Source organism: Pecten maximus, chromosome 1 (assembly GCF_902652985.1).
Source record: "Pecten maximus chromosome 1, xPecMax1.1, whole genome shotgun sequence".
NCBI classification, from domain to species: Eukaryota; Metazoa; Mollusca; class Bivalvia; order Pectinida; family Pectinidae; genus Pecten; species Pecten maximus.
The window spans coordinates 37,017,557-37,035,782 of NC_047015.1; the positions used below are offsets into that span (position 1 = coordinate 37,017,557).

Genomic DNA, 18,226 nt, shown 5'->3' on the forward strand with positions numbered 1-18,226 from the left:
CTAAAAACAGGTGGAATTTTAAGTTTTTGAAAGGTAAGACATACTTTGTTGTTGCTATAACTACTACAATGATATATATGATGCTATTTTATTGCTAAACTTATGTGTATTTTTATAAATTCATCGCTCATGAGGTTCGGTATTCTGTAAGTATCCATTGGGTCAGAACAACAAAGGCTTGGCTATCCCTGAGAACTTAATTGTAGAAAAACCAAACAAATCATTTCTTTTTAGGACTGTGAAGGGTTTAACTCAATACGTGTTAATTCCTGTGAATTTAATTGTAGAAAAAAAACTTTGATAATATCTTACATTTGGTAACATGTTTTAAATACAGGCAGTCATCATAAATCCTGTTTTGGAATCCAAATTGTTTATTGATTTGCAAGGTTTTCTTTGAGAAGTATGTAAGTATCATCATCATCATCTACATTGTATGTATGAGTTAAAGAGTTTTGATTTGATTTTGAATAATTGGTCAAATAAAAGAATTTTTACTTGGTATGAATGTAGGCGGTGAAATTATAGTGATATATTAGTTAATGATGGTAATTAATGTATCAGAATATTTAATTGTCATTGAAAGTGCCCAATATGCTGAACTAATCTGCATGTTTATTACATTAGTATTTTGCTAATTATAGTATATGTATGTATAAATTTGTATATTTTGTTTCATTATAATCTATATTTAGAAAACTATCTAATTATTGGATTTCATTGATGACAGGATTTATCTTAATCCTTCCGTTCAACAATTGATCTCTACGCAAGAAGATATCAGATATTTAGCTTTACATATGAGACAAGTGCCAAGATTTTGTTTACCTGTATATATATGTATGATAAGACTACCTACCTGTATAAATAGACATAGTGCATATATTGCTATGAATGAAATCCCAAACAGACCTGCCGTAGCAAAAACGACAAGGAATTGTTTTATTTGTTTAGTATTGTTCACATAGATCGGTAAATAAATGTAATCATGGAATAACTATTGTTGACCATTCTGTCCCTACAGCGGGCTGATAAAAGCATTTAAACAGGCTATATACATTAAAAAGACATGGCCTATCAAATGCTCGGTTGATTTTCCATAGGCTTTGTATATGAGACTATGGTCATGCATTTATTGTATTAAGAAATACTCCAACGTAATATTGAGGTCTTTGTATTGATAGACTGTAGGATTTCTAGAGGCTACTTGGTACTAAAATGTTCACGTTACACAGGAAATGAAAATTTCTTGTCAAAATGAGATGGTCAGGAACATAGGGATTATTATTAATTTCTTATCAATATGATAAAATCATGTGAAGCCTACAATTGTGGATCTAATATCTAAATGGATTTAACAGGTAAGTAATGTGATGATTTTGAATACTTTAAGGTACAGTTCAATAAATATAAATTAGTACATAATTATGAATGCTTAATTTGATAAATATTTTTACATAAATTTCCAATACAACTTAAATATCATGGAATAAATGTATTGGTAAACCAAGTGTTTGGTATGTGTGAACAAGTTGTGGCTGGAAAGTGGGACAACTGCATTTATGGTGACTGGATAGTGGACAACTGGATTTGTGGTTACAATATACTGGGACAAGATGATTAGTGAGAATTGGATATTGGTATAAGATGATTAGTGGTGACTGGATATTGGTATAAGAGGATTAGTGGTGACTGGATATTGGGACAATAGGATTTGTGGTGACTGGATATTGGGACAAGAGGATTAGTGGTGACTGGATATTGGGACAATAGGATTTGTGGTGACTGGATATTGGGACAAGAGGATTAGTGGTGACTGGATATTGGGACAAGAGGATTAGTGGTGACTGGATATTGGTACAAGAGGATTTGTGATGACTGGATATTGGGACAAGACGATAAGTGGTGACTGCGTATTGGTATAAAAAGAGGATTAGTGGTGACTGGATATTGGGAAAAGAGGATTAGTGGTGACTGGATATTGGGACAAGATGATTAGTGGTGACTGGATATTGGTATGAAAATAGGATTAGTGGTGACTGGATATTGGTATAAGAGGATTAGTGGTGATTAGATATTGGTACAAAAGGATTTGTGATGACTGGATATTGGGACAAGAGGTTTAGTGGTGACTTGATATTGGTACAAGAGTATTTGTGGTGACTGCATATTGGTATAAAAAGAGGATTTGTGATGACTGGATATTGGGACAAGAGGATTAGTGGTGACTGGAAATTGGTACAAGAGGATTAGTGGTGACTGCGTATTGGTATAAAAAGAGAATTTGTGATGACTGGATATTGGGACAAGAGGATTAGTGGTGACTGGATATTGGGGACAAGAGGATTAGTGGTGACTGGATATTGGTACAAGAGGATTTGTGATGACTGGATATTGGGACAAAAGGATTAGTGGTGACTGCGTATTGGTATAAAAAGAGGATTGGTGGTGACTGGATATTGGGAAAAGAGGATTAGTGGTGACTGGATATTGGGACAAGATGATTAGTGGTGACTGGATATTGGTATGAAAATAGGATTAGTGGTGACTGGATATTGGTATAAGATGATTAGTGGTGACTGGATATTGGTATAAGATGATTTGTGATGACTGGATATTGGGACAAGAGGATTAGTGATGACTGGATATTGGGACAAGAGGATTAGTGGTGACTGGATATTGGGACAAGAGGATTAGTGGTGACTGGATATTGGGACAAGAGGATTAGTGGTGACTGGATATTGGTACAAGAGGATTTGTGATGACTGGATATTGGGACAAGAGGTTTAGTGGTGACTGGATATTGGTACAAGAGGATTAGTGGTGACTGCGTATTGGTATAAAAAGAGGATTTGTGATGACTGGATATTGGGACAAGAGGTTTAGTGGTGACTGGATATTGGTACAAGAGGATTAGTGGTGACTGCGTATTGGTATAAAAAGAGGATTTGTGATGACTGGATATTGGGACAAGAGGATTAGTGGTGACTGGATATTGGGACAAGAGGATAGTGGTGACTGGATATTGGGACAAGAGGATTAGTGGTGACTGGATATTGGTACAAGAGGATTAGTGGTGACTGCGTATTGGTATAAAAAAAGGATTAGTGGTGACTGGATATTGGTATAAAAAGAGGATTAGTGGTGACTGGATATTGGTACATGAGGATTTGTGATGACTGGATATTGGGACAAGAGGATTAGTGGTGACTGGATATTGGTATAAAAAGAGGATTAGTGGTGACTGGATATTGGTATAAAAAGAGGATTAGTGGTGACTGGATATTGGGACAAGGTTTAGTGGTTGATGGATACTTGATAGTGGGACAACTGGATTTGTAGTGATTGCGATAGTGGGGCAACTGGATTTGTAATGATTGCGATAGTGGGACAACTGGATTTGAGGTTGACAGGAGAGTGGAACAACTGGATAACAATCTATTGGTGGCTGTTAGATTTTGGAGGAATTCTACATCAACATAAACTTTTGTATTACAGCATCATGCTTTAGATATGTTTTCAGACACTACATTAAACAAGGTCATATATACTTTAGTGTACATTTTTTTTGTATTTATCTTGCAATAAGTCTGTGAGTCTTACACATTAGTTTGAACACAAAGGTTTAGCCTGCAAACCTTATTACAGAAGTAAAACAATGAAATAGTATTTATTAGCATGTCTACTTACTATGTAAATAATTAGGTGGCTTTATTTTCCTTTGGTGAATTGAAAACCTGGTAGCATTGTCATCGGGAAAACTTTTGCAGAAATGTTCAAAATAACACAAATTTAACTCCATTCTATATGAGTTCTAAGCTAAAACTATAATTAATGTACTCTATTATGATTTCATTTCAGATCAGTGTTAAGTGCTGTCCACATGTAAAGTTAGATAGTGACAACTGTATACAACGACCATCATGGATTCCTTGGCATCCCACTTGCCCAAAGTGGATGACAAGGCATTAGAATTTGATGTGGACATCCGAGATGGTCAATTTAATCTTGAGGGTAGTTATTTCCTGAAGCTGTCGGTTCAAAGCCTTGAGGTGACTGATTATAGTATGGTAACGATAAGGAAAGGAAATGATCCAGTGTTCACAACTGGCTTCTCCGCACAGACAGACACTGTCAGCCAAGTGGAAGCTTCTAAAGTTTCCCGCTTTCAGGAAAAGAAGTTCCAGTTTAGACTTCCTCAAGGTACGTACCACATTGTGTTTGAGAGATATATATACCAATGCTACTGGTATAAATCCACTGCTTCCTTTAAAATACATTTATCAGTGTATAAGAAAAACTGGTATATCAAAATACATATCCTACCTCCTCATCCGATCCCCACATATCCTACCTCCTCATCTGATCCCCACATATCCTACCGCCTCATCTGATCCCCACATATCCCACCTCCTCATCTGATCCCCACATATCCCACCTCCTCATCTGATCCCCACATATCCCACCTCCACATCTGATCCCCACATATCCTCCAACCTCCATATCTGATCCCCACATATCCTACCTCCATATCTGACCCCCACATATCCTACCTCCACATATGATCCCCACATATCCTACCTCCATATCTGATCCCCACATATCCCACCTCCACATCTGATCCCCACATATCCTACCTCCACTATCTGATCCCCACATATCCCACCTCCATATCTGATCCCCACATATCCTACCTCCACATCTGATCCCCACATATCCTACCTCCACATCTGATCCCCACATATCCTACCTCCATATCTGATCCCCACATATCCCACCTCCATATCTGATCCCCACATATCCTACCTCCACATCTGATCCCCACATATCCTACCTCAACATCTGATCCCCACATATCCACCTCCACATCTGATCCCCACATATCCTCCAACCTCCACATATGATCCCCACATATCCTACCTCCAATTGATCCCCACATATCCACCTCCACATGTGATCCCACATATCCTACCTCCTCATCTGATCCCCACATATCCTACCTCCACATCTGATCCCCACATATCCCACCTCCACATCTGATCCCCACATATCCTACCTCCTCATCTGATCCCCACATATCCTACCTCCACATCTGATCCCCACATATCCTACCTCCTCATCTGATCCCCACATATCCTACCTCCATATCTGATCCCCACATATCCCACCTCCATATCTGATCCCCACATATCCCACCTCCACATCTGATCCCCACATATCCTACCTCCACTTCTGATCCCCACATATCCTACCTCCACATCTGATCCCCACATATCCTACCTCCACATATGATCCCCACATATCCTACCTCCACATATGATCCCCACATATCCTACCTCCACATATGATCCCCACATATCCTACCTCCACATCTGATCCCCACATATCCTACCTCCACTTCTGATCCCCACATATCCTACCTCCACATCTGATCCCCACATATCCTACCTCCCACATATGATCCACACTATCCTACCTCAACCATATGGATCCCCACATATCCTACCTCCAATATGACCCAACATATCCTACGTCCACATATGATCCCCACATATACTACCTCCACATATGATCCCCAATATCCTACTCCACATTGATTCCCCACATAATCCTACCTCCACATCTGATCCCCACTATTCCTTCCTCCACATCTGATCCCCACATATCCTACCTCCACATATGATCCCCACATATCTTTCCTCCACATCTGATCCCCACATATCCTACCTCCACATATGATCCCCACATATCCTACCTCCTCATCTGATCCCCACATATCCTTCCTCCACATATGATCCCCACATATCCCACCTCAACATCTGATCCCCACATATCCTACCTCCAACATCTGATCCCCACATATCCCTACCTCCACATCTGATCCCCACATATCCTACCTCCACATCTGATCCCCACATATCCTACCTCCATATCTGATCCCCACATATCCTACCTCCACATCTGATCCCCACATATCCTAACTCCATATCTGATCCCCACATATCCTACCTCCACATATGATCCCCACATATCCTTCCTCCATATCTGATCCCCACATATCCTACCTCCTCATATGATCCCCACATATCTGATCCCCACATATCTGATCCCCACATATCCCACCTCCACATATGATCCCCACATATCTTTCCTCCACATCTGATCCCCACATATCCTACCTCCTCATCTGATCCCCACATATCCTACCTCCACATCTGATCCCCACATATCCTAACTCCATATCTGATCCCCACATATCCTACCTCCTCATCTGATCCCCACATATCTGATCCCCACACATCTGATCCCCACACATCTGATCCCCACATATCCTAACTCCATATCTGATCCCCACATATCCTACCTCCACATATGATCCCCACATATCCTTCCTCCATATCTGATCCCCACATATCCCACCTCCTCATCTGATCCCCACATATCCCACCTCCTCATCTGATCCCCACATATCCTACCTCCATATCTGATCCCCACATATCCTACCTCCACATATGATCCCCACATATCCTTCCTCCATATCTGATCCCCACATATCTAATCCCCACATATCTGATCCCCACATATCCCACCTCCATATCTGATCCCCACATATCCTTCCTCCATATCTGATCCCCACATATCTAATCCCCACATATCTGATCCCCACATATCCCACCTCCATATCTAATCCCCACATATCTGATCCCCATATATCCTTCCTCCATATCTGATCCCCACATATCTGATCCCCACATATCCCACCTCCACATTTGATCCCCACATATCCCACCTCCATATCTGATCCCCACATATCCCACCTCCACATATGATCCCCACATATCCTTCCTCCATATCTGATCCCCACATATCTGATCCCCACATATCTGATCCCCACATATCCCACCTCCACATATGATCCCCACAAATCCTTCCTCCATATCTGATCCCCACATATCTGATCCCCACATATCCCACCTCCACATATGATCCCCACATATCCCACCTCCACATCTGATCCCCACATATCCCACCTCCATATCTGATCCCCACATATCTGATCCCCACATATCCCACCTCCACATATGATCCCCACAAATCCTTCCTCCATATCTGATCCCCACATATCTGATCCCCACATATCTGATCCCCACATATCCCACCTCCACATCTGATCCCCACATATCCAAACCCCCACCTATATGAACTTTCAATTATCTGGTCTCCTGTGTCACATGAACAAAATATGTGTCCCCTGAGTTGTTAAGATACTTGGTGTTGTTCTGTATGTTTCTCTGCAAGCTTTACATTAATGTACTGTACAGTCTAAGAAAGTATTACATTATGGTAGGGTTGGGGTAAAATTTCATAATACAATAAAGATATAGCATACTATGACAGCAAGTTAGGTTCAAAGAGAAAATCTCTATACCCAGTAGAAACTCTAATCTTTAAAGGCCAAACTTTCAGTATGTAAAGTGTAGGATCAAATTTTATAATTATCCCTGTATGGATCTACAGTCTTAACAAACAGCATTTTCAGAGATCAGATAACTGCTACCATGCAGTTTTCAAGGAAAAATTAAAAAAATAAAGTGTTTCTTCTTTCTGCCTTTCATAATAGGAAGACCCACCTGTATGCTATGCATGTAGCTCCCCATTTAACGCTGCACATTTTATGATCGATTGCTCTGATTTCAAACCTATTCATTACAAATACATGTACTTCAAGTTACAGAAATGAGAACTTTATTTTCTTCTGTGGTATTGGACTGAATATTTGACTACATATTTATTTGAAAGAGACCAATCTTTTTGTAAAATATCACTCCATATCTTCCATTATTTTTCTCACACCATTATCATTTTTCATCAACATCCAATTTACCATCCGTTTTTATGTTTTTCATTTTATCTGCACTGTTTTAAACCCCCTTTTATGTGCACATATATAGAGGCCATGGCCAAGTGATTTTAACGCCAATAGTTTTCTTGAAATTCCAAATACCTCAGCTCAATATTGTTTGGCCCAAAATGATCATAGCTGTTGATGGGCTGTTAAACGAAATCAATCTGATCAATTCTGCTTTTACATCACACAAAAGAGCTAGGTTCTACAACTTATAATAATACAAAACTGATTTAAAAAAAAAAAAAAAATTGTGATATTATTGATATTATGCTTAGTATCATTTTCCTTTTTTCAGGATTCTGTAAAAATGACAAAATGCATGATGTGTATTTGTTGGTGGAAGCTTATGTGCAACCTAAAAATGGAGGAAAAAGTAGAAAAGTTGGTGAGGGAAAATTTGCAATATATCCCCGTCCAAATGCCCCTAGGATAAAGGCTAATGTTGATCCTGGGGAGGACTTCTTTCATTTCACAGATGTCTTGTCTCTATTACGTACTGTTAGCACAGACAGTGTACAGATGCATTGTGGAAGGATACGTTGTACTTATGCCCTGCGTGAGGTGCTGCCACCTCGTCCTAAGAGCCCTGTTATCACACCTCCACCACCACGAGTAAAAGTGACACCCAGACGAGATCCGCCGGAGAGATCACCTGAGCCCACACCTCGACAGCCGCCAGGGAGAACCTCACCTTGGGGTGAAAATATATCTCTTCACTTGCCGGCATCTCCTACACTGCCACCCGCCAATGAGGGCAAAAAGGTATGTTTGTGTCCATAGTGAAAGTAGGAAGTAGGTAAATGAAAATAAGACTTAAAGACTAGCCATGCAGACTGCAAGTAGACAGGTTCATGTGACCATGAACCTCAAAAAGGAATATGTGGATTTTCAAAATGTAGATAAAAGGTTCATGGCCACTGTAAGGAGATACTTTCTTGTAGATAAAAGACGGTTTATCCAACTTCATGCTCATACAAAGTAGGTAACTGTCAAAAGGTATTTTACTCTGCATGAGATGCAGAAAGGTAGATATATGGACGAAAATAGGCACTTCTATGAGTATATAACATCACTTTTGATTGGCTAGAAGAGATGCCTAGTATTGGGTGGTTGGGTGGCACAGTAGTAACACACTTGCCTTTCACCTAAGTGGCCATGGTTTGATTCCCCAATCAGACGTGAAAAGTTTCGGAGTCGCCTGCGTGACCATTTGGGTTTTCTTTGGGTACTCCAGTTTCCTTCCACACCTCAAGAGCTGGGCCAACAAGCGTAACTAATATTGGTTGATATAACTTGCTTCGCAATTGTTGTAAAATAAATAAATTTTACACTTACAAGCCTAGTATTCTCACAGGAAAAAGTCTGCTCAAGAAAAGAAAAAATCTTGATATTAAAACTGGAGTTTACTCTCTTCATAAAACTGCTTCTTGCTAGATTTAGAGTAAAACATTACAGTTTTCTTTGCTATGGCTCCATAGAATTAATTCATTAATTAGTTATTTCAGAAGAAAATGACTTTATGATTAATTAAATGGTACTGCCTTACATCTGCTGACTTTTTTTTCAGTCAGATCTGCATATGATATAGATATTAAAAACCATCAATGAATTGATTATAGTGTTGTTTTAGTTTCCAGAGGGCCCTCTCTTGGATTCGGAACGGAAGACGTTCTTTACTGGTCAGACATATCGTCATGTGGCCAAAAATGGCAAGGAACAAGTTGACGTGATTGTACATGGAAGCATCAGTCTGCCTTCTACACCCAAGGGAAATCCTCCACTTCCATATCCCATCATGTATGTACATTTTATAAAAAAGAAAAACAGCCTTACAAACCATCATGTATGTACATTTTATAAAAAAAGAAAAACTGCCTTACAAACCATCATGTATGTAAAACCAGGTTCTATTTCAAAATATTGTCATTCCTGTCATAAGTTATTATCCTTTATAATGAATATTAAGTTGTTTTTTTGTCCCACAGTAAGAATCTGGCTGCCGACAAAAAGAGAATGGCGATAGGATCGCCAGGTCACACAACACTACGCCCGACCCACGCACCATCCTGGGAGGAGTTGCTTACTGTTAGCATGACAGACGCAGATGCGGCTGGAGATGGTAATATAAGTTTTGTATTACTTAAGCATTGATGTCCTTTTTTTTTAGTTTCATCGGGGTATGAAACAAATTTTGTTTGCAAACTGTATGAATCCGCGTAGCATTCTTACAGAAGTTTGCAAACAAAATTTGTTTCATACCCCGATGAAACTAAAAAATAATTGATATCAACGCTTATAATTAATTTTTGAAAATGATTTTCTAATTCAAAACATGTTTTATGAACAATTTTACTGGTTTTAAATGGGATTCTTTTTCTCAAATCAATACGCAACGTCAATTGTCGTATTGTGACGTCACATTTTTCGCGCCATTCTAGGAATTTCTTTCATAGAAGAATGAAAAGAATTTTTCGACCAATCACATTTGAGTATTTACCATGAAAACAAAGAAAAATTCATTATTGTAATATAAAAAAAAGTGGATAGGTGGATATTTGTATATTCCAAGAAATCTTCCCCACCGATTGTATGCAGTATTATCACATTACATGTTTATATGTTTAAATGCTACTGTAAATAATTCATGTCTGTATCATTACATGTATATAAATGATATTACTTAATCTTCATGTGAACAAAATTCTTCATTAATCATGTTAAATTAAGGTATGGCTTGTTCTATTTTTTACTTACATAATTTCCCTTCCCTCAATTCCAAGCATATCTAATATGATGATGCAAGGGCCTGATTCTCTTTAATAATATTTGTCAACCAAAATCTTAACTTCTTGATAATACAAGAGGCCCAAGGGCCTTAACGGTCACTTGAGTTTTGATATATCTTAGCACATTTGGCCCCCTGTGACCTTGAACGAAGGTCAAGGTCATCCATTTGAACAAACTTGGTAGCCTTTCATCCCAGTATGCTTCAGACCTAATATTGGGTCTCTGCGCCTTTTGGTTATCAAGAAGAAGTCATTTAAAGATTTTAGCATATTTGACCCCTTTGACCTCGAATGAAGGTCAAAGTCATCCATTTGAGCAAACTTGGTAGTCCTTCATCCCAGCATGCTAGACATATTCGGTCTCTGGGCCTTTTGATTATCAAGAAAAAGTCGTTCAAAGATTTTAGCATATTTGACTCCTGTGACCTTGAATGAAGGTCAAGGTTATCCATTTGAACAAACTTGGTAGCCTTTCATCCCAGCATGCTATATACTTAATATTGGGTCTCAGGGCCTTTTGGTTATCAAGAAGAAGTCATTCAAAGATTTTAGCGTATTTGACCCCTGTGACCTTGAATGAAGGTCAAGGTCATCCATTTGCATAAACTTGGTAGCCCTTCATCCCATTATGCTACAGACCCTGTATCAGGTCTCTGGGCCTGTTGGTAATTGAGAAGAAGTTAAAAATGTTAATTGTTTACGACACACGTACACCGCACGACGGACACTGCCAGACAAAAGGCGATCACAATAGGTCAACTGAGACTTTGTCTCAGGTGACCTAAAAAAGCTAACTAAAATCAGCTATATCAGACCCCTATGTCTATATCTATGTCACAACGTTAACCAGAACAATTGAAGGACTAAAATGGAAGAGGCAACACATGTATGCCTGTGTATCAAATACATGTACATTGTAGATTCAAAGAAATCTAAATCTAAAATGAATCCATTCTGAAGGGATAATTTTATTATTACATTAAAAATCTATTTTGCATATAATTTAATATAATTTTGTATTCAATATTGCACCATGTCAATAAGCTACTGTAAGGGTGTATTAGTGCAGTGCAGTCCAGTTGAAGGAAATATAATTCTCTGAAAACTGTTGTTCTGATTCAACCCTGGTGTTCAGAGTGCATGGATGTCCAGAGTATGTCGAACAATAGGTGAAAAAAAGGGAATTATGTTTGTTTTGTTGCATACAAAAAAGTAATATTAGTCTACTATAAACCACCTGTAGTATCAATATATAATATAAAGATCATATTAAGATGATACAAGGTGGTTCATTGAATAACATACAAAAATGTACAATGGTATAAGAATATCCAATTGTATAGTTTACAAGTACACCTGTACCCATATACATGTACCTGGTATATACATTTATTGAAAATCACTAACAATAACCCTTACCCAATTAACTACACTGAATCATTGAAAAATCTGGCATGATTTGAGTTTGTTGAAACTTGAATATCATGAAAAAGTCCAACCAAATTGTTCTGATTTGTTGACCTCAATTTATCTGATTACAGGTAAGTCAGTATTCATAAGGTAAACACAGAGTAGGGAGAACGTGGGTAGGTCAGGAATTGAAGAGAATAAGTTATATATGTCAGGTAAATAAGTCATCACTTCTCAGGTGTGTACACTCTACTGAATGAACCCAACAATCAACAGAAAGATGTCATGCATTAATTGTCTTACATTAAAACGTTGTTTGTAAAGATTAATATGATAAATCCTTGATGACCAGCCTATACTCTTAATGGAATTTAGAGTTTGTTTAACTTTACTTACTAAGTTAAGTAGACAAAAATGGGTTGCTAAACATAATGAAAATGGAATTACCCCGTTGTAATTATTGTAATAAGATTTATAGGAGGAAATATTGCAAAAAATATCAAGACTGTGAATCTATGAATTTTTAATGTTGACATGATATCAGATAATAGAACAAAGCTTTGTTTTTAAACTTACTATTACAATTTACATGATCATTTACAACATAATTTCTTTTTTTGTGATGAGATACTGATGGCATAGAAATAAACTTCAGCTGAACACGAGATCTAAATGATATGTTTGATACTAAATGTTAGACAGACCGAGTCTTGAGATTTCCGCGGAGGAGTTTGTCTGATATGATCTAATTATCAGAAAATTGGAAACATGATCAACACATGTACAATTTAATGGGATTTTATCATTAAAAATGAGTGAATTACCTGTAAAATAAGTAGTAAAGCTAAATGATATTACTAGTAAATGCTATAATAGGACTTTTGTAGGTAGATGTAAATAACATTTCATAAATTCATTCTCGTTATGTCACTGGTTCTCCCGCTATACACACTATACATCCCAATGAATAACCACTTAGAAACATCTTAACAACAATCTAATCAAACAGCTGTTCAAATGACAGAAGACCTAATCTGTTTGCAATGTACATATGATGGCCTTAAAGTACAGATTGACTAGGTATTCATCGGGTAATAGCTCTCGCTTAAGTACAATTCAAATATCACTTATGCTTGTTGTGCAAGATGTCCTCAAGTACTTGAAGTGCTGTGTAAAATAGTATTTACTGAAATCCTTTTTTTCAGCTTGTCTTCAAAGCTAACAAATCCACTGGTAATCATGGTATTAAGTTGTTAGTGGACATTGAATAGAATTATAAAGTTCATTTCAATTATAAGATGTCTTTAGGATTCTCAATCTCTTCAAAAAATGTCTAAAATGAAAATAATTTGATTTAAATCTTATAAAGGGCAATTGATCATTAAAAATTTACCTAAGTGGAGCAAATTCTGTAAGAGATATTCTATAGCATTAAATGAAAATGGCCCTGTCTACTGTTGACACAGAGCATTTACCTTAATAAAAAAAATTATCAAACATCTCTCAATAAACGATAACCAGTATCTATCCAATGATTATTTTAGTATTTCACAGTAGAAAATTTGCAGATTTATTAAGCAATATTATAAAATTGTAAAACATATTTCTGTGTGTTTTTTTGTGATACTTGAAAGTATAATTATATGGTATTTTAAACATCCAAGATTTCCTTACCAAAGAGATAACTGTACGACTATAGAGCTAACATCTGATGATCTCTGACCATATATAACTGTATATATCTTTAGTCTGGTATAGAAGATTTCCATCCTACAGCAGAAATAAATCTCATCTGATCTAATTCAAAACATCCCTGTTTATGAGAATGCTTGTGTAAAAAGGTCTCAATTAAATATCCCTAATATAAATGTTTTATTAGAGCTGAATTTACACCATTTCAGACAGTCCAAAAAGAGGTAACCTTGCAGTGTTGGGTTTCAATGATGTCTTGTGTCAAAGTGTCTGAACTGAGTGTACTAACATTTGAGACTAGTAATGTTTTGTTTTTTGTGAATAATTCACAATAAAAATCTTTATTTAAGAAGATGCTACCTTAAAATGGAGATAACAACAAGAACCTAATTTACATTGGTATTACTTTGGATAGCTTTGCTGTTTGGAATTCAACTATTTTGATCTATCAGCATTCAATGGTTAAAAATGATAAATCATCTTTATTTTGGAAAATGAATTATCATAAACAGAAGAAAGCATGCATGAATCTTAATGTATGTATGTGGGAGGGTGATTTTTCAGATCAGCCCTTGCATGCTTCCATATAGCCAACAAATGCGATTAATAGAAGTTGATATAACTTGTGTCCACCCCCCCATCCCCTCCAAAAAAAAAAAAGAAAAATTTTCCTTAATTTTTTTAATTGTTGTTCAGCTCCTCTCCCCATCCCATTCAATTAATGCAATTTCATTGGCAATTTTTTCACAAATGCTCAGACAGTATAAACAAATTCAATCTATAGTTAAAGCTAGTGTTACATAATTTTTCAAACAAAAATAAATAAGACTAAACAAAAGCAAATAAGACTAAAAAAAAAGTAAATAAGACTACAGCAGTCAAGAATATAGAAGGATACTATAAAAACACTACAAGGACATACTGTCATGAATATTTGAAATGAATATTTTTCAAATCACGGGGACTTGGCACAAATTTCCAACCTATGGTCATAGTATGTATTGTTGGAAACACAGTGGTCTACTAGACTCTTGATAGAGTGGTAGGACACAGGGCTACGTGATCAAAGGGTCGCTAATTTGAGTCCCAACACGACCACTGTGTTGTATCCTTGGATAGATACTTTATTCCGCTGAGTTCCAGTTGACTCATTTGTAAATGAGTACATGGTAGAGCTGCACAAAAAATGGCGTGTGTAAGTTGTTAACCAAAATGGCTGCTCCAGCGGCCAGAGAGTTAGAAAGATGTTGTCTGGTTTCTAAAGGCCCAATAACCACAGTTAATAATTTTTTAACTTCCTTATGATCGAGATGGCTATTGCTGTGATATAGCATTATATTATAAAAATCCAAATTATTATATGGACCCTAGGCCACGTCCCTGTGATTCCAGCATTAGTCAGTGTTCAGATAATTGTTTGGTATGCCTGGTAAATCCAGTTCAAATCTTAATTGAATTTCTAAATGTGTTTTTGTACAATTGTTGTTAATGTATGTTTTCTTGATTGTAACATTTGATTGGTGTGTTCTTTGCTGTTTTGATGATACATCCCATAATTATGACATCAATACATATTCTTTCCATTAATTGAGTAATATGTAAAAATTTTGATACAAAGGACGTCCATTTCTCACCAAGAAAATCACACCAGAGGGTGGTAAGATAGCCCATATATATCTCCACTGCTTCTTCTTTAGAACTATAGTCATTAAAGCCAGGCATTTGTAGATGCAGTGCTCTCAATATTTATTTATTTGACATATTTTATTATTTTTAATCAAAATTATATCAGAATACCCTGTTACATGTAGTGTTTAGTGATAAAAGGGATATGGTTATATCATGGCATATAATATAACTTTATTACTTAATTGAAAAAGAAAATATTTCACATGTTGACATGTAAGGCAATGTATTTGAGATATTTATATGTATATAATGCTTCCAGTTGGCTTTGCCTCTGGAATGATATGATATCTCAGGTTTATCTATAATGTATCTGGAGATTTTGTAAAACATGGACTCTTCTACTTTTCACTTACCAAGTACAATAAATTGAGTATTTTTTGTATATGTAGTTTTAATATGTTTAGATAGAACTTTATCTTACCAATTTTAAGTTTTATGAAATTAAGACACTACAACAGGATATAAAAGCTATGCTATTTTACCAGATGTAATTTTCATGAAGTCCTGTTCTGTAAAAAATATGTGTGTGTATCATTGTAAAATTCAATTCAATTTAAGATAAGATGTAAAAACTTTTACAAAATCACCTATTTTACAAAGTAGGAACATTAATTTTATTTTTGAGTAAATTTTAAATCTGGATATTTTGACACACTTCAAACAATACAAAGAATATATTGTTGTTTTATGAGATTGTGTACACCTTTTACAGTGCTAGTGATTGCTGCGGCTGATGGCCCAACTAAAGAGAGACTTGTCAGTTATGAGATCCCTATGGCTTACCTAGAACCCTTCCATCAATATCACCTGGAACTGGTCAAAGTAAGCATCATCCACACATAGATGTCTCTTTATCTACTGATTGTCTCTATACAGATACAGCAGATGGGGAAAAACAGGGTATCATTGATAGTTTGTTCTATTTATCACAGCCTGTTCAGGGGATAAAGACTGGAGTCCGAACCTTTGTCACTGTCACACGGAAGCTTGACCATCTTATCAAGGATCCAGCCTCACCTCAGTACCTAGGAGTGGAGGTCAGTATTCGGTGACCACTAAATGTGTTTTATTGGTGGACTTATCAGAATCTAAAATCAGAATGGTGCATGGTAGAATATCAAATTTCTATACCAGGTACTTTTGCTTGCTTCTTGTAGCTAAAATACACTAAAACTGCTATACCAAAAATAGTTCACCAAAACTGCTGGGTTCTTAAATCTGATTCTGTTATACTTTTGATTCCTGTAGATCTATAGTTCAGTGATGACCATATGATTCCTAGATCTGATTCTAGATCTGATTCTGAGATAAACTTGATTCCTAGATCTGATTCTGAGATAAACTTGACTCCTAGATCTGATTCTGAGATAAACTTGATTCCTAGATCTGATTCTGAGATAAACTTGATTCTTAGATCTGATTCTGAGATAAACTTGACTCCTAGATCTGATTCTGAGATAAACTTGATTCCTAGATCTGATTCTGAGATAAACTTGATTCCTAGATCTGATTCTGATATAAACTTGATTCTTAGATCTGATTCTGAGATAAACCTGATTCCTAGATCTAATTCCGAGATAAACTTGATTCCTAGATCTAATTCCGAGATAAACTTGATTCTTAGATCTGATTCTGAGATAAACTTGATTCTTAGATCTGATTCTGAGATAAACTTGATTCCTAGATCTGATTCTGAGATAAACTTGATTCCTAGATCTGATTCCGAGATAAACTTGATTCCTAGATCTGGCAATTTGTACATTTTCCCTGATATATAGACTTACTATAAATGCAAAAGGAAGTACCCATCGTCCATTTGCTGACTCATAAGAATGCGACTGCTTCATTGCCATAAGGAAGAATTATGTCTGTCAAAATTTGTTTTATATTCTAGTTTGATTTACGTATAGAGGAACCTGTATATTTAGAGGTAAAATGTATTCTGTTAGATCTGAAGTCTTGATTTTCAGATGTTTATCAATTTTAACGTATTTGTTGGTGTTTTGTATATTTTCTTATTGCTGTGAAAAAGTTTGTTTTGTTTCAGCTGTTTGTTTATGTTATTGTTAATGTTTCTATTAATAAGATACATGTACATATACCTTGAAAATTAAATGAATTGAGAAAAATATGATGCATTTCCATGAAAATTACATTTATTTATAAAGAGTTTGGCAAAGTCACAATGATTTGAATCATTGAAAAAAAACTACTTTACAGTAAAATTTTGTGTGGCCAAGCTAGCTAACTGAAATGGTTGTTTGGTTACAGGTGATGCTGCGAGCGGTCCAGAAGCCATTCAAACATCCACTAGGCCCACTCATTGCTGTGGCCAGGATGGTACCTGACTATTATAACTATAAGTAAGTTGGCATCATGCTTCTGTCAAATGTGGATACAACGACACATTATGAGACATTTTTATTATGAAAGTGATTTTAATTAATTGTGATTTTGTTGACAGTAAATTATATTTTAATCATCCGTGACTTTGTTGTAGGAGTGACAATCTACTCTCACATCCTCGAACTGCAGCAGTCAGTATGACAAGTGTGACCTTTCCTTCTCCTCACCCGGCCTCATTCAAAGTCCCACCCAGGACAAAACATGGCTTCCCTCAGGTGAGCACAACATTTCTCCCAATCCTGCTGCCTTTAAACTCAAGTCCAAATATTTTTAATCAGGCATCCAGGAAGTTCCCTATCTCCTTCCTAAAATATGTTTTGCCATCTCCCAAAAG

General features: G+C 36.5%; 1 protein-coding gene across 2 annotated transcripts in view; it reads left to right on the top strand.

The window, feature by feature from the left end:
• The first annotated feature begins 1,147 nt into the window (after positions 1-1,147).
• Positions 1,148-18,226, top strand: part of LOC117332257 (coiled-coil domain-containing protein 33-like) — a 47,798-nt gene continuing 30,719 nt past the window's right edge. The window contains exons 1-9 of one of the 2 annotated variants that reach the window (XM_033891144.1): positions 1,148-1,361; positions 3,862-4,203; positions 8,205-8,671; positions 9,540-9,706; positions 9,895-10,028; positions 16,199-16,308; positions 16,419-16,523; positions 17,758-17,849; positions 17,987-18,107. In XM_033891144.1, the coding sequence (XP_033747035.1) occupies positions 3,924-4,203; positions 8,205-8,671; positions 9,540-9,706; positions 9,895-10,028; positions 16,199-16,308; positions 16,419-16,523; positions 17,758-17,849; positions 17,987-18,107 (1,476 nt within the window). In that variant the 5' untranslated portion in view covers positions 1,148-1,361; positions 3,862-3,923. The remainder of the gene's footprint in view (positions 1,362-3,861; positions 4,204-8,204; positions 8,672-9,539; positions 9,707-9,894; positions 10,029-16,198; positions 16,309-16,418; positions 16,524-17,757; positions 17,850-17,986; positions 18,108-18,226) is intronic. The other variant, XM_033891151.1, reaches the window with a different exon arrangement.